Source organism: Bos taurus, chromosome 15 (genome assembly GCF_002263795.3).
Source record: "Bos taurus isolate L1 Dominette 01449 registration number 42190680 breed Hereford chromosome 15, ARS-UCD2.0, whole genome shotgun sequence".
In the NCBI taxonomy this organism is placed as follows: Eukaryota; Metazoa; Chordata; class Mammalia; order Artiodactyla; family Bovidae; genus Bos; species Bos taurus.
Window position 1 is genome coordinate 41,238,281 of NC_037342.1, and position 23,792 is coordinate 41,262,072.

The 23,792-nt window shown below is 49.3% G+C and overlaps 1 protein-coding gene across 2 annotated transcripts in view; it reads left to right on the top strand.

Annotated features, from left to right (window-relative positions):
- GALNT18 (polypeptide N-acetylgalactosaminyltransferase 18) overlaps positions 1 to 23,792 on the top strand; it is a 355,816-nt gene that overhangs the window by 174,106 nt on the left and 157,918 nt on the right. For both annotated transcript variants that reach the window (XM_024975529.2, NM_001076316.1), the window contains 1 exon segment: positions 10,903 to 11,069. In XM_024975529.2, the coding sequence (XP_024831297.1) occupies positions 10,903 to 11,069 (167 nt within the window).

Consider the following 23,792-nt stretch of genomic DNA (forward strand, 5'->3'; position numbering starts at 1 on the left):
TTCAATATCTTTACTGTCATCCTATTTCAAATTACACTGCCAAACGTTTATATGGCATGAGCCATGTTTTCAGGGAAGCATTTCACACTTTATTTACATTAACTCTTTGATGTCTCACAGTAACCTTCTGGAGCAGGTAGAAGACACACGCTTTACTCTTCTACTCATGACACTTTGACACCAGATGTGGGTTTTTTTCCCCAATATCGACCAATTCTGTGACACCAGCTGTGTGTCCCTACAATTCAATTAGCCTTAGATGCTACCTACCAGAGTTAGTGTCAGATCCCATAAGTTAAAGGCTCAGTCCCACAAGACTGGCCCCACTTTAGGTACCAGTCACAAGTCCCAGTTGTCATCTGTACTTGTCACTGCCCAGCTGTAATTTGGGATTCAACTGCTCCTTGCTGCTGGTGGTGGTTTAGTCACTAAATCATGTTTGACTCTTTTGCTACTCCATGAACTGTAGCCCAGGCCCAGAGACTCCTCTGTCCATGGAATTCTCCAGGCAGGAATACTGGAGTGGGTAGCCATTCCCTTTCTGACCCAAGGATTGAACCTGGGTCTCCAGCACTGCAGGCAGATTCTTTACCGTCTGAGCCACCAGGGTACAAGGGGCTGGTAAAGGGGACTGGACTATCTTCTGCAGCCCCTAGTGGTAGCAACTGGGGCAGAAGCACGCACGCCTGTCCCCAAAGGAGTCGTGGGTCTTCAGCTGGGGAGACTCTGGAAAGAAGAACATTGAAGTGGAAAGAGTCAGGACGGGATTACAGCAGGGAAAGAATAAAGCCTGGAGCCAGGGTTCTGGATCCTCCTGGGAGCAGGTTAGGGTCCATCCAAGGTGGCTATGGGTGTTTGCGGTGTTACCACTATGAGTATGGCCAGCAGATCTGTGTGTACAGATTGGAGGGTCACAGGGTCTTCATGCTGCAGCCGCTAGACAAACCTCTGAGATCTCTGAACTTTGGGGTTCAGGAGGACTGTCTTCATGAGCATCATGTATGGTAGGCAGGTAACAGCCTCCCAAGGGTGTCCACATCCTGGTCTCTGGAACCTTTAAACATGGTGTATGCAAAGGAGAATCAAGGTTGCAGATGGAATTGAGGTGGCTAATCAGTTGGCTTTAGAATAAGGAGATCATCCTGAATTATCTGGACGAGCCCAGAGTAATCCCAGAGCATTTAAATGTGGAAGAGAAAGCCAGAGCGATGGCAATGTGAGAAGGACTCAGCCAGACACTGCTGGCTTTGAAGATGGAAAAGAGCTGTAAATGGGGGAAACCTGTAGATACTGAAAAAGCAAGGACAGTGTCTAACAGGTTATCACCTGGAACTTCCAGAAAGGAATGCGGTTCTGCTGACACTTTGACTTCAGCCCAGTGAGACCTCTGTCAGACTTCTGGCCTCCAGAATGGAAGATAACTAATGTGTGTTGTTTGAAGGCACCAAGATGCAGGACTTTCTTACAGTGGCAGTGTTAGGACACTATCCAGTGGGCACAAGATCCTCAGAAGGCTAAAAGTGCCCTGCCCTTGGTTTAATGTTCTGCCTTTGCTGTGTTAAAATTCTTAGTAAGTTTTCGACAAAGGCCACCATGTTTTCCTTTTGCACTGAGCCCCACAGGTTATGTATCTGGTCCTGGTGGGGAAGCAGGGCAGTTTCAGGTGAGAAGCTGGGACATGATCACTGGATTATCTAGGGGTTGCTTCCCCAGGGCCAAGGATTTACCCCAAGAGCCACTGTCTGCTCACCAGTCCTTCCTGTGTGGCAGGCACTGTGCAGACAGATTAATGTCCGCCTTCTCCTTTAACTTTTATCCTCATGTCTCTATGGGGTAGTTATTATTGTTCACATTTTATTTAGGAGAATGCTGAATATTTCCTAGGTTAAGAAACTTGATCAAGTTCCTGGTGTTTTTACGTAAGTCTGTGTCTCTAGGATGCTATACAGCCCCCTCGCCCCACCCTTCCTAGGGGGGCTTTTCTAGTTTGGAATCTTGGCTCTGTGGAGATGACCCAGAGGTCTTTGGAAGATGAGGCTTCCATGACGGTTGCCTCAGAACAAAGGGGTAAAATCAACACCCCAAATAATGATTCTGCTGCTGCATCAAAAATGCTAACTGCACAGACACGGGAGGAAATACTTCTTAACTGGGGCAATCTGGGAAAGTACTTGTGGTTCCTGGTTAATTAAACATATTATGAACCAGTAGTATCACATGATTGTTCTTAAATATAATGTAATCTTGAGCAATATTAATGTCTTAAAATGGGGAGGTGAATAGTTTTGTTCTATTCTGCTACTCAGATCAAAGCTACAGAATTGGATTTTATGGGATATAGAGAAAGTGAGGTATGTTTAGAGAACAACTCAAGAGGAAAAACTGGGTAACATGACAGACAGATGAAGTTTCTGCTGGATTATAGAATAATATGTAAAACCCGATTGCCTGGATTCCAAGGCCAGGTCTCTCGCTTCTAAACTGGTTGACCTCCAGCAAGTTAACTAGCGTTTCTATGCCTTGGTTTTCCTGTCTGTAAATTGGAGATAGTAATACACAGATTGAACATGTAATATATGTAGACACCTTAGAACATTGCCTAACATCACAGTAACTGCTATTTAACTTTTTGTTACTCTGGGTCCCTGGGCTTCCCTGCTGGCTCAATGGTAAAGAATCTGCCTGCCAGTGCAGGAGATGCAAGAGACCTGGGTTTGATCCCTGGGTTGGGAAGATCCCTTGGAGGAGGAAATGACAGCCTATTCCAGTATTCTTGTCTGAAAAACTCCCTGGACGGAGGAGCCTGGCAGGCCTACAGTCAAAGGGGTCATAAAGAGTCAGACACGACTGAGCAACTGAACACATCTGGGTCTCTGATTTGTAAAATGGATGGCCTGGGGGCACGGTCATGACTTTATGTACTAGAAGGACCACTAAGCAGGCAAGGAGTGACACAGGCCAGGCCTTCCACGCTGGCACTAGATGAGAGGAGGGCCAGGCGGGCATTGCAAGACAGATCAGAGTGGTTTCTCCCCAGCCCCAGAGTTCTGAGCATCAGAGGCTGGAGCCAGGCTCTGCTGGAAAGCAAAGATGCCCTATCCTCCTCCTTCCCACCTGCAGTGCCTGCCTTCCCCACCTCCCCCACGTTCCTCAGCTCTGCTTGCCACAGGCCTGGTCTGCTCACCCACAAACCCCCCACACGGAGACGCTCATTCCCTCCCTTGTCTGACTTCTCCACTAGCGCTGGATGCTATCTGTGTAGTCCCAGCAATCCCATTTTCCCTGGATTTCTAATAAGTTTTAGGAGCAAATGATTGCCCTGCTTCCTGTTGGCTATTTACAGTTTAATTGATTCATTTCCCTCCTTCTTCTACTTATAGTCTATGTTTGATATAGCAGATCCTTGCTCCAAATCAGTAGAGTCCCCTGAAAGGATGTTAGTAGAACTGTTTCTGAGTGAAAGCTGGACACTTTGATGATCACCTCTACTTAGAATTTTACCTGTTGTCATTCTGGTGTCAGACACTCTTCTGAGATGAGGCTTGCCTTGTAGATGATTAAAACTTCTGTCCACTATCTCTTCCACATCTGAGCCAGACATGCATCCTACCAGGACCCTGAAGCCCCTGGCTACACTAAATATCCCATTGCCTCCACGACCCCTCTGGCTTATTGGATGATCTGGGCTTGTGGTTGTGGTTGGGCAGGGAGTAAATGTCCAACTCCAGGATTCCATTCTGTTAGGCTGTGGTGGAAGTCCCACCCGCGGGCTTTTCCTGGGCCTGCATTCATTCTACTGTTCACTGCTTGAACGTTTGTTCAGTTGTTCATTCAGCCAGATCCTGGGTGCTTCCTGAGTTTGTTCTCTGTGCTGGGTGCTGCGTGAGGCACGGGGGTGGGGGTGGGGGGCTGGTGAGCAAAGCAGATGTGGTCTTGATCTCATGCAGCTTATAGTCTAGTGGAAATACTGACATCTGTTAAATAATCACATAAAAGCTAAGTGGCGATAGCATATACGTGGCATGAAAGAAAAACAAAGGAGCCTGTGAGAGTCTAACAGGGATCACACCCCAGGCCAGGAAGCACACTGTGTCTTTCTTCGCTGGTTTATACGTGTGCTGTCAGGGAGGAAGGAGCTGAGCTTACTCAGGTGACAGCAGGTGGCTGGGATTCTTTGTACGCCAGTGTCTACACACAGTTGCATAATCACACCATTGGAAACCACACACCCAGGCTCTGGAGGAGCGCAGAGAACCCGGCTTCAAACAAAGAGTGTGTTCGGGGATTGCTATCTCTATGGGCTCAATGAAACAGGAAGGCAATCTAGGCTTCACATGACCAGTAGAGCTTTATTGTAATAGTCCACATCATCCTCCTAGATGCGCTGTGTCTACCCTATCTTTCATCAGAGTTGACCTGGAGTGACTTCCATTTCATCCCTCCCTCCACCAGGTCTCTGGGTTGTCATAACACCGATGTCTGGCCAGACAAATCTCTAGATGGTCATAGAAGGAAGGTGCAGACCCTGGTTTAACGGGACCTTTGAGCACTGACTTTGGAGGCAAATGAGCCCAGGTGGAAGCCCTGGAAAATAACTTGCTGTCTCAGTCCAACTGCCCTCATCTATAAAATGGGGATAAAATGTTTACCCTATAGGACTTTTCCTATAGGAAAGAATAAAAATCAGAGGGGGGGAAAGGTAAAAATATACATACATCTCTTAGTATGATTTGTCATGAGTCATTAGCACTCAGTAGGTGGAAATTATTAATGTTGTTACTTCAAGATATTCTGTATGGAGTCCCTGGGCAGTAGGGGTAGCAAGCACGGTGCAGTCTCTGAGCTCCAGAGGTTACAGAGATAGAGATGCCAGCCACCAGGAGTGGAAGTCTTGATTGCATGCGTGCCCAGTGAGAACCCCCACACTGCTCTCATCCTTGGGTCTCATTAAGTCCAGCAGACTGAATGCTGGCAGGCTGGGAACCTGTCTAATCTGAAAAGTTCTGGAAGAAGCCAGAAGTGTAACCAAGTGAAGTCAGAGGAGGATCAAACAAGTCCTGTGGGTGCAGGTGGGAGGGTGGAGGCCAGGGTGAGGACACAGATGGCCATGAAGGGATAAGAAGACACTGCTGATCCCAGGGTGCCATCCTTAGGAGGTCAACAGTACAGCTGAACCATCGTGTGCTGACCGCCGCAGTATAGGGGAGACCCTTGATGCTATCTAGGAGAAAGGAGGGGCTGGGGACACTCAGGGAAGTGGGTATTCAGGGGCGTGTTATCTTCTCTCTGCTTGGTCTAGGTGGGTCCCTCCTGCACTCCCAGAACCCAGGCATAGTTAGACCCAGTTCCCCATACACACTGGCCAGCAGCCCCCAGCTCACATTCTACTTTGATCTTCACACTGGAAGGGGTCAATCAGCCTCCACGAGTCATGCTTCGATGCACTGGGAGCTCATAGATTTGCCCGAGTCACAGGAAGATCCATCCCTCCACTGTGGAGGGGTCTGGCTGCTGCCCTGGCTGATACCCAGTTCCCAGGTGCCTGACTTGGCCTCTCTTAGTCTGGTACTGCCTCTCTGCCTCTCGCAGGTAATGGCATCACTAAAGCTCTTGACATAAACTTGCCTCATGAACAGCTCAAAACCGTCCTGGGGAGCTCTGGTGGGAGGCTCCTGTCCCCATACCACCTCTGTGTGCAGGGATCGATGCAGTCAGCTTTATCAGGACCATCAATCCCAGCTTATTAGACAGCCACAGTTCTCCCTGCTCAGAAATGCCTTGTTTTTATCTTTAGTGGAAAATGGCTTAACTTTGAACAAGAATAAAAGTACAAAGGGAACTTTTATGGCTTAATTTTACAGGAGAATGTGCCTCTTCTCAAAATGATTAAGGCACCAGTCTGGTACAGTCAGGCTTTCTCAAGGCATGTAAATAGGGAAGGGTCGGTTATAGCCACCCTGGTGGCTCCTCTGACTCTCACGTACCCTGGCCCTTCTCTGGAGAGGTGAGCAGAGACGGGGGTAGACAGAAGCAGACACCAGAGCGGGTGGGGACGGCAGGCTCTGGGAACAGAGGCTGTACTGGCCAGACTCCAGTAGACATAGGGGCTGCGGGAGATCATTGGCATGTGAATACATAGCCCTCAGGTAGAGGCTGGGGCTGGTTGTTGGGTAAAGTGGCCAGATTTTGGACCAGAAGCGCTGGGCTTGATCTGAACAACCCTCTTCCATAGCAGCTCTTGGACGTGTGTTCCTTTGGCAGGACTTGGGATGCCCTGCTGTAGGCAGGCTCCTGTCCTCAGTTCAGTGTCTGGCAGTAATGATGGTGGGTGGGACCGGCAGGTATGAGGACATCTCGTCTGACATGCTGGTCTTCCTCCCTCTTTTTGCCTCTCCCCTCAGCCTTGTAAGTTCTGCTTCAATGTTGAGATGAAAATAGGAACCGGGACTATGTGTATCCATTATATGTGTGTTGGGTGCTTTGAAACAGTAGCCTCAGTTTATTCAGCAGATGTTGGCTGAATGAATGCTTGCTGATGGCCAGAACAGTGCCAGGCAGAGCATGCACAGTCGTGAACAAGATCCTTGCCATCAAGAAGCTGTGGTCTAGTCATAGGATGGCCAACCATCCTGGTGTGCTTGGGATTCTCAGTGTGGAAACTGGGAGAGTCCTGGGCAGACTTGGATGAGTTGGTCACACTGCCTAGTCACTACTACAGTGGTGATTGGATATATGTGTCCTGTGGCGTTTGGTGATGGCCAGGTGCTGGCTAGGAGGAAGAGAAAGTTTGCAAACTATTTCTTTAGTGAGAAGTTTTCCATTCATCACATATGAGAGAGAAGATCCTGAACTATATGGAGAAGACACCTAAGTGATCATTTCTCCTGCCTCCCTCTGTCCCTGCCTCCACGTGAAAAGATATAGAGAGCAGGGGAGTGGCTTGCCCAGGATCACACAGCAATTTGGGGCACAGCTGGGTCAGTGCCTGGGTGGCTTTATCCATCCCTTCTCCCCCACAATGCTCTCTCCCTATAAACTAGCCCACCTCATCTTTCTTATCCTGCCCACTCTTCACCTCTCTACTCACAGAAACCCAGGTTAAGGTTAGATGCTGTGCAGTCTGGAGAAAAAGCACCGAGGCTGATCCTGGGAAGGCCTTGAGTGACTCTCCAGAGAGAAGGGAGGGAGGGAGGATTTAAGGAGCTCGATACATTTGGCCAGGGGAGATCGCTTAATTATAGTGCAGAAGAACTGAGAGCTGCTGGAGATGGAATGTGAGCAACTGGGGCCAAAATCCCAGGGAAGGAGAGCAGGAGAAGGAAGGACCTGCTGGTGAGAGAAGACCTGACTCTCCTTCTAGGGAGGAGGTTTATACAAAAAGGAGCGAGCTGGGATCAGTGGCATGCATGTGAAGTTCAGGCCTTATGCAGACATACCTTGTCTTACTGCATTTCACGTTACAGTGCTTCACAGATACTAAATTTTCTACAAGTTGAAGTGTTGTGTTATCATGTGATGGTTAGCATTTTGTAGCCATAAAGCATTTTTAAATTAAGTCATGTACATTGTTTTTTTCAGACAATGCTATCACCCACAATATACTATCATGTAATAGAAACATAACTTTAAATACACTGAGAAACCAGAATATTCATATAACTCACTACATTGCAGTATTTGCCTTATTGCAGTGGACTCAAACCTGCAATATCTCTGAGGTATCCATGGACAAAATAAATAAACATGTTGGTTTAATTCTGAAAACCTACTATATGCCAGACTCTGGTTTAAGGTTGGGAGCTAACACAGTAGCAAAATAAAGTCCCTGCTCTGAGGGAAGGTCATTATAGTGGGAGGAGACAGAAATGAACACACACAAATGTGATGTACTCTCCTAGGTGTTATGTTCAAAAGGATTGTCATATAACAGCTGAGTTTGAAAGAGTCTTGCATGTAAAAATAGTGATCAGTAGAGTTTAGCTTGAAAAACGAATATAACATTCCTGCTCTGCTTAGAGAAAGGTCACCAGGAGATGGATACCAGACACGGCAGCTCAACCCATCAGGACGGCCATGGCCATTACTGGGAGAAATTCAACTTGGAGTGGTTATGTGGAGCTTTAAAAAAGAAAAGAGAGGGGTGGAAGGCAGTTAACCCTTAACTCTGAAAAACACTTGGGAAACACCTGAAGCTTTAGATACGGAGGCTCTGAGAACTCAGAGGAAACCCCTGGAGGTGTAGGAACAGACTAGAGTCAGTCTCATGGCTGGTGGGGCAGACAGTTAGCTTGTACTGATATAGTGACCTTATTAGGAGCTCTTCATTACACTTTCAAAAAAGAAAAATAAAGGTCATGTGCTAGTAGTCTGACCATATAAAGTGTTTTCTTTAACTGCAATTAGCAAGTAGGTTGTGTGTTAACACTTCTATCATTTTCCATTCCTAAGGAAAGGTCAACTGCTGGTCTTGGTAACCATAAGTAAGCACTAGCCAGAATTATTTGACTGTTAACCACCACCTTTTAATTGCTGTTATAACAGTACTATTCACAACAACACTTTTTTGAAAGGGTCTGATGAGCTTAACGGAGAAGGCAATGGCACCCCACTCCAGTACTCTTGCCTGGAAAATCCCATGGATGGAGGAGCCTGGAAGGCTGCAGTTCATGGGGTCGCTGAGGGTCGGACACAACTGAGCGACTTCGCTTTCACTTTTCACTTTCATTGTTGGAGAAGGAAATGGCAACCCACTCCAGTGTTCTTGCCTGGAGAATCCCAGAGATGGGGGAGCCTGGTAGGCTGCCGTCTATGGGGTCGCACAGAGTTGGACACGACTGAAGTGACTTAGCAGCAGCAGATGAGCTTAAGGAGACATCCCAGCCTTTCTCCTTCATTCAGCCTTTCTCCCTCATCCTCCTCATCTCTTCCTCCCTTCACTGCAGTTACCTGAGCTGGCTCCCTCCATCGCCTCCTCTCTAGTCGCAACTCTGTCCCCTCGACCCCGCAGGCCTTTGCACCTGTGGTGTGCCAGGTGAGTTTCTGACCCAGCCTCTCCCCCTCATAGAGCCCTTCCCTGACCGCTCCTAAAACAGCTGCCAGGGCACCACACTGTCCTCTAACACCACATTACTGTTCATTTCAGCGCTTGTATGAAATTGTATCATTTGTTTGCTCCCATGTTTGCCTGTTTCCCACTTCAGAGCACAAGTTCCATGAGGACAGGCACTTTGTCCTTGTTGTTTTAACCCTGAATGCAATACCCACCTCATGGGAAAAAACTCAATAGATTCCATCAAATGCAAGAATGAACGAATTCTACACCAATCTGTTACCCTGATGGCTTTACTCACATCCTAAGTATGAAGCAGATTTGGATAAAACCTTGGTTCTTTCCCTTCCCCCATTCATTTTTTTCATGAGAGAAAAAAAGAGCTGGAAATAGAATGAGAGAAGTTTCTGTAAACTTCTGGTAACCATAGAGATAGTGATTTTAGTTTATTAATCTCCTGCTCTTAAGCAGGCTGGGGCCCCACTGTGATTTCTCCAAAATTGCTCAGCGCTGGTTATCCTGCAGCCCTCCTCATTAAGGAAGAGCAGGCCCATCCCTATCCTGCAGCACTTTAATTACAACGAGCAGAAGCCCTGTGCTATTATGCTCATTATTGCATTATTATGCTCACCTGACTGTGCCTCCCACTTTGGAGCAGTGCGACACGGTCACCAGCCCTGAGCCCCTGGAACCTTTGGTGGCCGATAGTGGGAGCAGGCAGCCTCCACTCTGAGCCGAGGACCGAGGTCAGGGCCACAGTTGCTGCTCTCTCCTTTCATTCAGCTGTCCTGAAGATGGGAGCTCAGTGCCCTCTGGAACAGTATCTAGTGTCAGCCAGAGAAGGGTACCAGCAGTGGTTTCCCATCTACAAAGTCAATGCTTACAGGAGAAAGAATTGACATGCCCTTGGGAGCCATGACATTCCTTATTGTCTGGCCTCGTGATGGGGTCTAATTTTAGGGTCTCACGTTCCTCTTCCCATGGAGAGTGGCATGCAGACTTTTGTGATTTTGCCTCACGTCCTTTGGATAAGAGACCTCCAAATGGACCTCCAAATGGGTTTCAATGGAGCTAGGGAGGAAATGGGACAATTAGGGGCAGTCTCTCACCTGACCACTTCTCCTTGAAGGGAGAGCCTTGGTGTAGAATAAGAAGACCAGAGTTGAGGTTTCATCTTGGCAGCTGACACATGGTGGGGACCTAGCCTCTCTGAGCCTTAGCATCTTTATCTGTGAAATGAGGTCCGAATTGTCCTTCCATTCCTCAATCATGGTGAGACTCTGCCTCTGGTTTCCACCTGTTTCTGGAGGCTGGATCCATAAGATGAAAGAGCCATAAGAGAGGCTCTAGGCAGCATTCCTTCTGGAGTGAGGCAGAGTGGATTCTGGCAGGAGTCTCTGGAAGGAGACATGTTTTTCTCCTGAAGCAGGTCATCTAAGGTCTGGCCTCATTTAAGCATTGGCTGTCATTTTGGAAAAACTAAGATTTTCTTTTGGTTGCATTTCCCATCCTATTGGATTTAGAAATACAGTGTCATTCTTCCAGTAAGCATTTGGTGACAGCCTGCTGGGTTCCAGGCCCTGTACCAGGGTCCAGTGATACAACTGTTCATCTGGGAGAGTTGTTGACAAATTCAGACTCTGTAGTGGGGCATACGGGTTTCAGTGGTTGAGGGTCTGTCTGCTGTGCACTTTGTGATTATCTTAAGTATATCAAAGAGAAGACCCCAGGGGAGAATCTGGACTCCTGAGCTTTCCAGCAAAGCTGGAGCCAAGACATGGGCGGGCCGGCACCTGGGGCGACCCCCACTGAGTCAGTGACCTATCTAAGAGCCTGGCTGCTCTTCTTTCCAGGTGCCGCAACCTCTCGTTCCCCGACGGCCTCCCAGAGGTGAGCATCGTGTTCATCTTTGTCAATGAAGCACTCTCCGTGCTGCTGCGCTCCATCCACTCGGCCATCGAGCGCACACCTCCACACCTGCTCAAGGAGATCATCCTGGTGGATGACAACAGCAGTAACGGTGAGTGCCCAGCTCGCTGCCCTGTGCGGGCGTCTCAGCCTCCATGCTTCTACAGGCTCTCCATGGCTCTTCCTTCTCTGGGATGTTGGCTCCTAGAGGAGAGGTTCCTGAAGTTCATGAAGGTTCAGTCCATAGTTGCACTCTCTTCACCTTCCGGAGGGGCCTGGTCCCCAAGCTTTTCCTCGATGGCTGTCAACTCTCTCCTTCAACATCCTAGTGCAATGTGATGAGATAAATAGCCATGACCTCCACCCCCTCCATATACGCAGTGAGCCTTTCCGGTGACTCCTTTCTGTGAAGCATCATTCCATTTTGCTCTGTGCCTTGGCCTTTGCCCAGAAGATTTTTCATTGACGTTGTCCTAGGTGGTGGCGACGGTGGAAGTGTTGATGGTGCTGGTGGTGGTCATAGTGATGTTGATGCTGAGGATGGTAGAAGATATGAACTGCAATGACAGCAACAGAGCTGTTGAAAGTCTAGCTTTTTTTCTGCATCCCCTGCTCCACATTCCATCTGACCTGAGCAAAGCCCCAGGCGACCTGCAATCCCTTGTTGAAGCCCTCACAGCACTTCTCCCTTTCTCCAGCTACTACCAGGTGCCTCTTTCCCTTGGTACATATTCCATAACTTCTGATTCTTCCCATATATACCGTCTCCATAATATTTTCCGAACTTAGAGACCATGCACTGAGACAGTTTGAGAACCAGCTCTCCTGATAGGAGCTTTAATATGAATGTGCTATAGATAATACAACCTGGTCACAGGAGCACAGTCATTGGGCTTGTTATCTTTAGCATTTTCTCTGATGTCAGGTAGTAAATTTCCCAGTGAATCCATTGCTGTAATGAGAAGTTCAGATGAGCAATTTGTATTTTGTTATCAATTAAAGCTGAAACCTATCAGATAATTGAAATATTTTTAATCTCTATAAGCAAATTTTCTATTTCATTTTATATCATGCAGTAAGAAGTGTAGTGTAGAAAGAAGGGACTTCTAGAGCTTTCTGAAGGGTAGTGCTTATGCATCATGTGACTCTCATTGTTCCGTGGATGTGAAGGAAGGAAAAGGCACCTCGGATGGCAGCAGGTAGGCAGAGGAGGCTTAAAGTTGATGACCTTGTGAAGGAGACCTCGAGTAGGGAGACCTACCTATGCAGCTACCTGCCTGGCTCCACAGAGTGGATGCTGAGAAAGCTCCCACTCCCCAGTGGCTAACACTGCAATTTTGTGACTAGCCTGCCCATGAACCCTATCTTGCTCCAGCAAGGCCATCTGTCCTCTTGGCCTCTTACATTGTCAGGAGGCAAGGGATGGAAGAGCCATCCTTCCAAGGGTGATGGTATCCCCCAAGCAAGAGGCATCCCCAGGCTCCATCCCACCCTGCTGCTGCTGCTAAGTTGCTTCAGTCGTGTCTGACTCTGTGTGACCCCATAGACAGCAGCCCACCAGGCTCCCCCATCCCTGGGATTCTCCAGGCAAGAACACTGGAGTGGGCTGCCATTTCCTTCTCCAATGCATGAAAGTGAAAAGTGAAAGTGAAGTCACGCAGTCATGTCCGACTCTTCATGACCCCATGGACTGCAGCCTACCAGGCTCCTCCATCCATGGGATTTTCCAGGCAAGAGTACTGGAGTGGGGTGCCATTGCCTTCTCCATCCCACCCTACCTCCTCTCATCACAAAACAGAGAACAAAACATCAAGAAGAAGGAAATCTTGGGGTCTTTCATTTCATTCCCATGGTAAAAACTTTATCGTGGCCTGAAGGATGCTGTTTTGTCATTAATTCTTGTGGGAAAGAGGGGGAAAACTGAGATTGAGAAATTTAGATAAGGAAAGTGAGCCACATATAGAAGGTTTCATATTTGAATTAACCATATTTTGGTAAGAGGAGTGATACAGTCAGGACTGGGGAATGAAGGGCTGTGGATGTGTTTTATATCATTGTTTGGGGGAAAGAGACATCTTGAAGAAGGGAACTAGATGCATCGTAATTGCAGCCATATAGCAAGAAATAAAGGGGCCTGGAGCTGTGTTGGGTGTGGGGCCTGAGGGCGAGATATGAGCCTGAGAGGTTTTATAAAGGAAGCATCTGTTGGATCTCTTGACTGAGAGAAGGCCAAAGGAGGGCTGGTAAATGATGAATCAGCGTCAAACCAGGGTGACCTAGAGGACGGTGGTCATTCCCAGGATAGGGGGCAGGAGGAAGAGTGGGTGGGTTCTTCATCAGATCAGAGATGGGGGCCTTTTAAACCCAAAGCTCTGGGAAGTATTGAGTTGATGGCATAGTTAAGTACCTTGGTGATGATTACACAAGGCTAGACTTGACAAAATTCCACAGGACTACAAGCACACACCCAGATGACTGCACATATTCCTGAAAAGACCTGGAGAAGCTTTGTGATGTTGGTAATGTCAGTGTCCTCATTTTGATATCATACTATAGTTGTATAAGATGTTGGGGGAGGCTGGGTGAAAGGTTCATGGGACCTCCTTGTGTACTTCTGTGTACTTTCCTGTGAGTCTGTAATTACTTCAAAATACAAATCAAGCAAAAGCCTTCCCAGAAGATTCTAACCCAGTAAGTTTGTGATGGAATCTGACCATCTCTGCTTTTCAGAGCATCCTTGACGATTCTGTTACACAGCTCTGGTTGAGAATCTCTGGTTTAACAAATAGGATGCATGTGCTGAGTTCCAGTGCATGATGTGAAGGGAAAGAACTCTCAAGTCCGAAGTCATGGGTTCTAGGACCCTCTCCATTATGGGTGAGTGACCACAGAAACTTTCCTCAACCTCTCAGAGTCTCAGTTCCTTCCTCTGTAAACAGGGATGGTTATCCTCCCTTGCTTACCTCACCTGCCTGACATGGTCAAGGATCTCACTGTGAGTTGAGCAACCATCATCATTACCCCTCCCCAGCCCCCACCTCCGTTCCCAGGAGACTGCATCACAGCTGGCCAACCGCACACTGGAGCCTGATAAAAAAGTATGGGGACACGAATGGGGAGTCTTGTACACACATTAATTACAGCCTTTGGTTGGGAGGAAAGGATGGAAAACTGAAGAGGAGAGAACAAAAGAAGTAGAAGTTTGAGAGGATGCCGAGGATAAGGTGTTTAGGAGTCAGGAGGAAGAGGGTTAGATGATAGAGACAGAGAGGGAATGGCCAAGTGAATCTGGAGGGCAAGCCAGACTCTGAGGACAAAGAGAATTTCAGGAGCAAGCCACCTCTTTGACTAAGCCCAAGGCATTCAAAGGGCTCCCCTTGTGGCTCAGCTGGTAAAGAATCCGCCTGCAATATGGGAGACCCGGGTTCGATCCCTGGGTTGGGAAGATCCCCTGGAGAAGGGAAAGGCTTACCAACTCCAATATTCTGGCCTAGAGAATTCCATGAGCTGTATAGTCCATGGGGTTGCAAAGAGTAGGACACGACTGAGTGACTTTCACTTTCACAGGCAAGTGGAAGGACACAGAGTCTAGGAAGAAGCCATTAGATCTGAGGGGTGCAGAGCATGGAAATCTTAGTGGGGAAGGGTGGGGGTGGGGCTGCAGAAGCCAGATGAAGAGTAGCTGGAAGGTAGATGCTTCCATCAGGGATGTTGACTGCGAAGGAGAATCAGGAGCCAAGGAGGAGCTGGAGCGATGTTTTCCACCGATTAACCATGGTCTGCGGTCATGACCCAGGATGACAGGCCTAGTCATACACATACACATGCACACACAATTGAAATGAAACTTTCAAGAGACAATAGTTAACTCCTATAATGTGCAAGGCTCTCTGATTCGCTCTACTGTAATTTGGCCTATGTTATTCATTTCTATTGTCTTCTATTATACTGTGCTGTGTTACATTGTGTTCTTCTCTCTTTTTGAAAGGCAGATTGTTCTTGTGACTCTGACTGCACATTGGAATCGCTTGGAGGGCTTTTAAGAAATCTAGGGGTGTCATGCCTTAACTCTAGTAATTTAATTGCTCTGGAGAGGGAACATATGAGGCCCTTGGTCTGGGGAGGACGTGCCTGAGGCAAAAGTGAGGACAGCCTCTGAGAAGGGAGGAGAGGATGGGACCCAGAGCATAGAAACCGGGCTTGCCTCTGGGAAGAAAGAGCAGATGGGCGAATGGGAAGGGAGCTGGAGGCAATGAAGGGTTGGCCCCTGTGGGGAAAGGGCTGGAGATCTGACCAGTAATGGGTCTCCCTGAGACCAGCCTGCTCTGAGCTCTCAAGGAGGGGCAGCCGAGACATTGAGACTGTGGCTCTTGGAGGAAGGGAGCCACCTCTAGCCTTAGCCGAGGGCTGCCCTGGGGGCCCAGCCTGACGGAGAAGGTGGCTCTGGCCGTATCCTTGGAGGACTCCCTCTAGGGCATCAGCCCACTCAGCACCGGACTTTCATTGATTTGACATCAGGCCAACTCAGCTCAGCTAACATTCATAGGGTGCCCAGCCTGGGCCAAGGGCGTGGAGGGAGTGATGGGTCAGATCCAGTCCCTGCCATCAAGGAATCCTGTGATTAAAAGCCAAGTGGGATGAGACATAACAGGACTTGGTTTCTGGTCTCAGTTCTGCCACTTGCCAGCCACGAGCCTTTCCTGTGGTTTTCTTTTGTGCCCTGTGTAGCCATCAGGCTTTGCCCCTCCCTGTCTGCTCGATGGTCACCGAGGACACTCGGTAATAAGGGTGAACGTGCCGCAAGCTGCAAAGAGAGCACTAAGGAAGAGTTAAAACGAGAGCACTAAAACAACAACGTTAATAGCTGCCGTGCGGCCCCCAGTTAGAGGCAACCCAGGCTTTTCTTTCTTCGCGAAATAAGTGTGCCCTGGTGAGAAGAGCCAGAATTCACATTAGGCCAGCTATTTAGTTCCAGTTCTTTCTAGCTTCTTCCCAGCTGTGTGTTCTTAACTTCTGTGAACCCTATTTTCCTTATCTATAAAATTGAGGTGTCTAATTCTTATCTCTGGGATTGTTTGGAGGCTTGAATGAGATAATGCATGATGGAAGCTATGCTGGTGTTTAAAACTCTAAGTGAAGCCTGAAGCCGGAGGACTGAGCTTCCAGAGACTGTCTACAAGGTGGTTGTCACAGGTTCTGTATGTGCTGGTGCCTCGTGTTCCCCAACTGCCTCCAGACCCCCAAGGGCACCTTTGCTTTGGGGTCAGCCTTGTGTTTTCACACACACAAAAACAGGGCAGTCGATCACTACTTTCTTCATCCACGCCACTCGAGACCTTTATCTTTGTCCCGGAAGTCAAGGACTGAAGTTTCTGTGGGTGGTCCTTGTGTAGGACTTGGAGTCCCTGTCCTTCGCCACCTTGGCCATTTCCTGCACAAGCTCCACTCTTTCAGGGGCTGGCACCTGTGTAGCGTGCCGTCAGTCCTCTAAAGTGGCCTCAGACAGAGAATTATACCAGGCACATTCTTGATTCAGGACATTTGCACTTGCTTCCGCTGGTGACGCTAATGGTAAAGAACCCATCTGCCAATACAGACATAGGTGAGCTCGATCCCTGGGTCAGGAAGATCCCCTGGAGGAGGGCATGGCAAGCCACTCCAGTATTCTTGCCTGGAGAATTCCATGGACAGAGGAGCCTGGTGGGCTACAGTCCATGGGGTCGCACAGAGTTGGACACACTGAAGCAACTTAGCATGCACACACTCCCCTGTCTTTTGGAATGCTCTTACCCTCTGATACTGCACCACTTGTTCCTTTACCCCTTCAAATGTTGCAAATGACACATTATTAAAATGGCAGCCTTAACCTCTGTCTCTCTTCATCCCTTCAGCGCTTCTTTTCTTCGACAGTATCTGTCACCTTCTGGTACACTGTACTCACTTAGTTACTCTCCCTTATTTATTTGTACATTTTCCCTCCACTAGTATGCATGTTCCATGAAGACAGGGACATTTGTTTTGTTCATTGCTGTGTCCCCAGCACCTACAATGGTGCTTGATTCTTGTAGGTGTTCAGTAAATATTGATTCAGTGGAAGAATGCATGTGGATTCTGTAGCCTGAGGCAAGGCTTGGAATCTGCACATCAATAAGCACCCCAGAGCATTCTGATGCAATGGGACCTTCTCCGGGAATCACAGTTCTAATTTCTGTCTCCCATCATCCTGAGTGCTGCAGCTGAGGAGCCTGGGACAGCAGGCACTTCAGAGCCTCCAGGGCTAGCCTGGCAGTAGGCACTGCTGGGTGGAGTATGTCTTCCTGGGGCGGGGCCCTTGGGACCCTTCTGCTGCATCCTAGGGAGATGGCAGGAATGGGGAAGGGGTGCAGAGCAGAAGGGGAGCTTCTTTTGCGGTTACACAGTCATGGCCTGACCTCAGGTCCTACGCATGGAGTCAGATGGCCAGCCTGAGCCTCCTCTCTTCCATGTTACCCAGCCCCTGCAGGCGTTCCTGACAGTGGCTGCCAGGCTGCCTGCCCTACCACTCTAAGGCAGTGTCTCAAAGCAATGGTTGGAACACAACTCAGAGCCTCCTGGTTTTAATTACTGTGCTTTGCAGTGAATCCCAATGGGCCAATGTCTTTAGCTGGGACTGAGTGATTCAACCTTTATAGACCTTCAGAGGAAAGGAAGCACCAGGACTTGCAGCTGATAAAATCATCTCTGCCTTTGATTCTTGGCTTTCATTCACTTGATCGTTCACTTCATTCATTCGTCCCCTCAACAGGTTTTTAATGGCCACATACTTTGTGCCAAGTACTCTAACTCACAGCTAAACATTTACCTCCACATCACCCACCCCACACACATTGTGAACACTCTCATGAGACTCAGGTATTCAGCACGTGGCCCAGAACAGGTGCTCGATGAACATGAGCCCTTTCCGGCTCTCTCACCAGCTGCCCCAGAGTCACCCCATCCCACAATCCAGCCACCCCCACTGCTTTTGCTCTGCTCAGTTTCTCTGTTTCCTTTCTTAACTCATGTTTTCTTTTAATAAAGTTGAAAAATCAGGCAGTCTTCTTTCATGCTACTTGAAATTGCAAAATGAGTCTGAATTTTGTGACTAAAAGCACATCAAAGCCATGGTGATATCAAATATTCTTTTAAGCATCTCGTTCCTTGGAGATTTTGGTCAGCACGTGGTTGGCAGTGACTTGCCCAGCCCACACCAGCCTGATGCTTGTGCTCTTCTCTTGCCTGCCAACAAGAGAATGGCCAATTCCCAGCACCTCACATGCTTCAGCTGGGATTGAGCTGTCTCCTGGGCAGTGGATAGCCTTCGCCCAGGGATCCAGCCTTCACACTGGCCATGTTTGCTCAAAGCCTTCCACACCTTCTGGCAGGAGGAGGCTTAGAAGTATGCAGGCCTTGAGATACAGGCCAAACGGACTCTCCCTCTGGTTGCTCGGATGGTAAAGAGTCTGCCTGCAATGCAGGAGACCTGGGTTAGATTCCTGGGAAGATCTCCTGGAGAAGGAGATCCACTCCAGCATTCTTGCCTGGAAAATCTCATGAAAGGAGAAGCCTGGCGGGCTACAGTCCATGGGGTCACAAAGAGTTGGACATGATGACTGAGTGACTAACACTTTCCCCCACCACAGTGTCAGGAGGCAGGCAGGCTGACAGGCCAGCCCCAGCCGGGTCTCCGGAAGGAACCAGTGTCTACATCGGGCAGAGACTGGCCAGGGCCCCACAGTATGTGAGTGGCAGAGGCCGGGTGGGACCTCAGGTCTCCTGACTCCTGCCAAGGCTCGCTGCTCAACTCCACACTGTGTCCCTGCTTGGTCCAGTGGCCAGTCTTTCTGCTGTCTGCACTGTACATGGACATGTGGCCCACGGCCAGGCCCCTCAGGCTTGCTCACGGTGACTGTGGGACCTGCTTAGTCATCTTCTGGGAATGACACTCATCCCTCCCCTCCAGCCCCTTTGCCAGCTCCGGGCTTCAGGGTCCACTCCCAGGCCACTGCTTCCAGGCAGTCTGGCATCACTCTGTGCTACTCCCCCTGCTGGCTGGATCAGGTTTGTGCCAGAGACTATTCTAAGAAACTTTTCATAATCAGCACTCTGTGGCAATGGTAAGGACCATGATTAATATCATTTTATATAAGAAGGAAATAGGCACAAAAGAGTTGAGGAACGTGTCCAGAGTCACACAGAGGTAGAGTTTGCACCTAGGCTGTCTGGCCTCAGAGCCTGCTGCACCCTGGACTATTAAACAAGGCTGCCTCTGGTGCACTGTGGGTTTCTGACTCGAATTTTACCCTCATTCTCTTACCTCCATACACTCCACAAAGAGAGATGTTTGGCAGCAGGGTGAGTGAAGGAGGAGGTGAAGAAGGCCCTGAAGAGAAGGTGTGGCCATCTCCTCAGCTGGAGCTCTGCCCTGGGCTCGGTAAGAAGGAGGGACATTGCACAGAGGCTTCTAGGCTCAGAGTTGAGAGGTAACAGGTGGAGTTGGCAGCCGTGCTTTAGGTCACCTTGTGAGAGGGAGTCAGCTTCATGTTTTCTTTGAAATAGAGGAAAGTTGATATGCTTGTGTGTGCACACATATATGTGCATGTGAACACATGTGGATGAGTGGGTACAAACCTGTGCGTGTGCATTTATACATGTGATCATGTGTAAGTGCTGTGAGCAAGCACGTATGTACCTGGTGTCTTAGTCCGTCTGGGCTGCTGTAACAAAACACGGTGATCTGAGTGGCTTAAACAGTAGGGGTTTACTTCTCATGTTCTGGAGTCTGGGAAGTCCAAGATCAAGGTACTAGCAGATTCAGTGTCTGCTGAGAGCCTGCTTCCTGGCTCATAGACAGCTGCCTTCTCTCCGTGTCCTCACATGGCCCTCCTTGGTGCCTGGGTGTGGAGAGAGCTAAGCTCTGGTGTCTTCTCCTCTTCCTATAAGGGCACTAATCCCATTATGCGGGCTCCACCCCTGTGACCTCCTCTAAACCCAATTACCTTCCAAAGGGCCCACCTTCAGATACCTTCACCTTGGGGGTTAGGGCTTGAATATATGGTTCTGGGGACACATGCATTCAGTCCACAATGCTGGGCTTGTGTGTGCACATGTGAGCTGAGGTGTGCAAGTCCCCACCCACTGTGGTTTAGCCCCTTCCACCACTACCCAGGACATCTTCAGAATCCTGCTGAATGATAGGTTATCGTACAACTGTGAATCGTTGTTATTTTTAATTGTTCGTAAGAAAACCACAGTGTAGTGACAAAATAGAATCAGAGCTGCCAGCTTGCTTGCCACCAGCTGCTGGGTCCCCCTGCACTTCCCGGAAAGCCCCCATCATCCCTTGGCCCAGAGCCTGCCTAATCATTGTTTAATGTTTCAAAGATGCTGTCCTACACGAGAGATACTCATTCCAGGCTGTAAAAATACCAACAGCTTTGTGTGCAGCTGGAATAATTGCAAAAATTAAAAAAGCAGAGAAAAAGAATGGTCCAACAGTATTGTGCTTTATGGAGCTTAAAGAATCCCATATAGCTAATCTAATTACAGCCAAGGCTCAGGCAGCTTAAAGGTGTTTATACAACCAGGCATGTGGGCCGTCAGCCAGCTCAGCAGAAGGCTGCTTGTCACCACCCACCCCTGTGCCTTTGACCAGTGTGACTTCAGGGTCACGCCCACATACCCAGGAGCTGATACCCAGCAACCTCGAGATGGAGGCGTGGGTGCGTGCTAAGCCACTTCAGTCACGTCTCTTTGTGATGCTATAGACTGTAGCCCACCAGGCTCCTATGTCCATGGGATTCTCCAGGCAAGAGTACTGAAGTGGGTTGCTATGCCCTCCTCCAGGGGTCTTCCTGACCCAGGGATCGAACCCACATCTTCTGTGTCTCCTGAATTGGCAGGCAGATTCTTTACCACTAGTGCCACCTGGGAAATAGCTGGTCCTGAATCCTACAAGAGTCCTGGAGGCTCTCACTGTTGCTCCTTATGCCTGGGGCTGCCTCTCCCTGACAAAATTCATCCTTCATCACCAGCCTGAGAGTTACTCTTGGCTGTGGCCACAGATTCGTGTCTTCGCATGTCATCCGGCAGCACTCTCCTGAGGACACGGCTTACACGACTCGAGTTCCTGGCTGCTCTGAGCAGCACTGCCCACCCCTCCCTGCCTTCTCAGGCCCTGATCGTCAGACTGAGTCTGCTTTGGCGAGTGGCTGTGGGGGTAGAAGGGAGTCAGATAACTATCTCTGGCAGATTCCATCATGTTAGCATCTGGTCACACCCCACATGGTCCTGGGGTTGTGCCCTTCACCAGGGCACCCAGCTGAGAGTCATCAGTCCCCTGCAGGGATGCAGCCTTGTTCAAATACTCCCCGAGGGCCTGGATCCGCATCTCTTCCTGGCTAGCCCTCTTCCTTGAGAGATTGGACCCTGTTCCCTGTACCACCAGGTGCTGGGGTCCCACTCTGCTGGTTTGCTCCACCTTCCTTCCTGCATCCTGGGGGCTGGGACCTCCCACTGATAGGCCGCTCCACCTGAAACCATGTGCTCAGTTGCTTAGTTGTGTCCGACTCTTTTACAACTCCATGGACTGTAGCCTACCAGGCTTCCATGTCCAGAGGATTTCTTCAGGCAAGAATACTGGAGTGGGTTGCCATTTCCTCCTCCAGGGTTATCTTCCCTACTCGGGGATTGAACCCACTTCTCTTGAGTCTCTTACACTGGTAGGCAGATTCTTTACCACTGAGCCACCCAAAAGAGCATCCTTAGTCCGTGATGCCTCGGCGTGCCTGGCACTGGGAACACTGCCTCTTTGTAGGCCTGCCCCAGACCTCTGTCAGTTTCTCCAGCTCTAACCTGTGTGGCTGTCAGCCACCTCTCTGTCCTCACCAGCCACTCTGTTGAGGCCCTGGCATGTCACACAGCTGAGCCTGCTTGAGTCTGGCTATGGTGTGGATGGGTGGTTCATCACCGTTTTGTGTTCCTTTGCCAATAAAGGAAACTGACTTCAGTAACCAGGAATTCCTTAAAATATTCCCCTGCTGACCAAGAACAACCCCAGGAGGGCAAAGTGCCAGCCTTCTCTGTAGCTCATGAGCCACCTGGAAGCAGTCTGCACAAGGGAGCTTTGGACCATTTTGCTTTACAGACTGGCCAAGGTGACCAGTATCTGGCTAACAAAGCCAGCAGGAACCAGATACCAATGGTGCTCTTCCTCTGGTCAGCTGGGTGGCCATCTGTCGACGGGGAAATTCCTGGAGCTGGAGCACTGAGCCAAGTGTGGGAGGACCCAGGAGAGGTGTCTCTTGCCCTCAGGTCAGGGGTCCTGCTTCCCGCAGCTGGGAGGCAAGCTGCCCTTGGCAAAGGCCAGGGACACACTGGCCCAGCCTGTGGTGCGGCCAGCAGGAAAGGTCTCCTTGTCCACTCCTGGCCCGCAGCCTATCTTGTTCAGCAGCTTGAAAAGACAAACTGGTGCTGAAGACAAGCCAAGCTGAACACCAGGCCATGCAGTGAGCTCACATCCCGCCCCTCACCCCCCACTTCCCAGTAGTGGAAAGCGCTCAAAGCACAATCAATCAAATACTGATAGCAAATCTATGGAGGGTGGAATGTCTTCTGGTGGGACTGGTTTCCTGAAAGACTACCCCAAACCACACAGTGACCCAAATGTCCTCCAGCATCTCCTGGGCCTGAGCGCTCAGCAAGAAGAGGTGTGAATGCACGAGAGTTGGCACCCACAGCTGGAGAGCCCGCTGCCACCCAGATCTGTCCTGCCTGTTAGCCTTCAGAGTCTGTGGGAGACCAGCACCCCCCGGTTGGATGTTGGGTGGGAGGTTATGCTGAAAATAATGCTGGGGGTGGGGGAAGCCAGTACAAATAACTGGGGCCAGGGGGTCCAATAGCAGGTATGGATTCACTGTGGCAGGGGCCGGGCATAGGGCTGTTTGGGTTTTGTTTTTATTTACCGGGGCCCTAATCTAGTCTTGGGCTCATGCTCGGTCACTCAGTCGTATCTGACTCTTTGGGACCCCATGGACTGTAGTCCATCAGGTTCCTCTGTCCAAGGGATTTTTCCAGGCAGGAATACTAGAGTGGGTTGCCATTTCTTTCTCCAGGGGATTTTCCTGACCAAGGGATCGAACCCACGTCTCCAGTATTGGCAGGTGGATTCTTTACCACTGAGCCATCTGGGAAGCCCAATCTAGACTCAGGGCTCTAAATTGTAGAACAACTCCTTAAAAAAATTTTTTTTTTTTTTAGAGACTGCCTTGCTTGTCTGCTCAAGCCCATAGATACTTATTCCTGTTCTGTTCCGTAAGTCATGCACATGCATACATTTGGCAAACCAAGCCCCAGGCTCTAAGCTTGGCATAGGGGAGGCAGAGGTGAACTGGATGTGGTTCCCTACTTCAGGCGAGTTCTAGAGGATGGAAGCAAGTAGTACATACAGTCTATGGCTCTCTTTTGACGCTGATGCAAAAATGAGATTCTCATTTCTAGCTGTTTTTAAAAGCCCATATCTCAGGAGCTCTAGATGTAAGTCGAATTTTAGGGAGAAAGGGTCTGAACAGAAAGAAACCAGGGGGATGTGAGATCAGTGGGCAAGAAGGGTGAGTTGAGTAGCACTGATGGAAGGCTGGTTTATGAGACAGCACACAGTTGCCCTTTGACCCCGCCTGTGCTGCTGGAGTGGGGGCTTGATTTTTCATCTAACCAAGTAGGGCACACCCTACCAAGTAGGGTACCAGCACATATGGCTCCATTGATTTGTTCCTCCCTGGCCCCTGTACTATGACTTCCAGTGGCTTCCCCTGGCTTA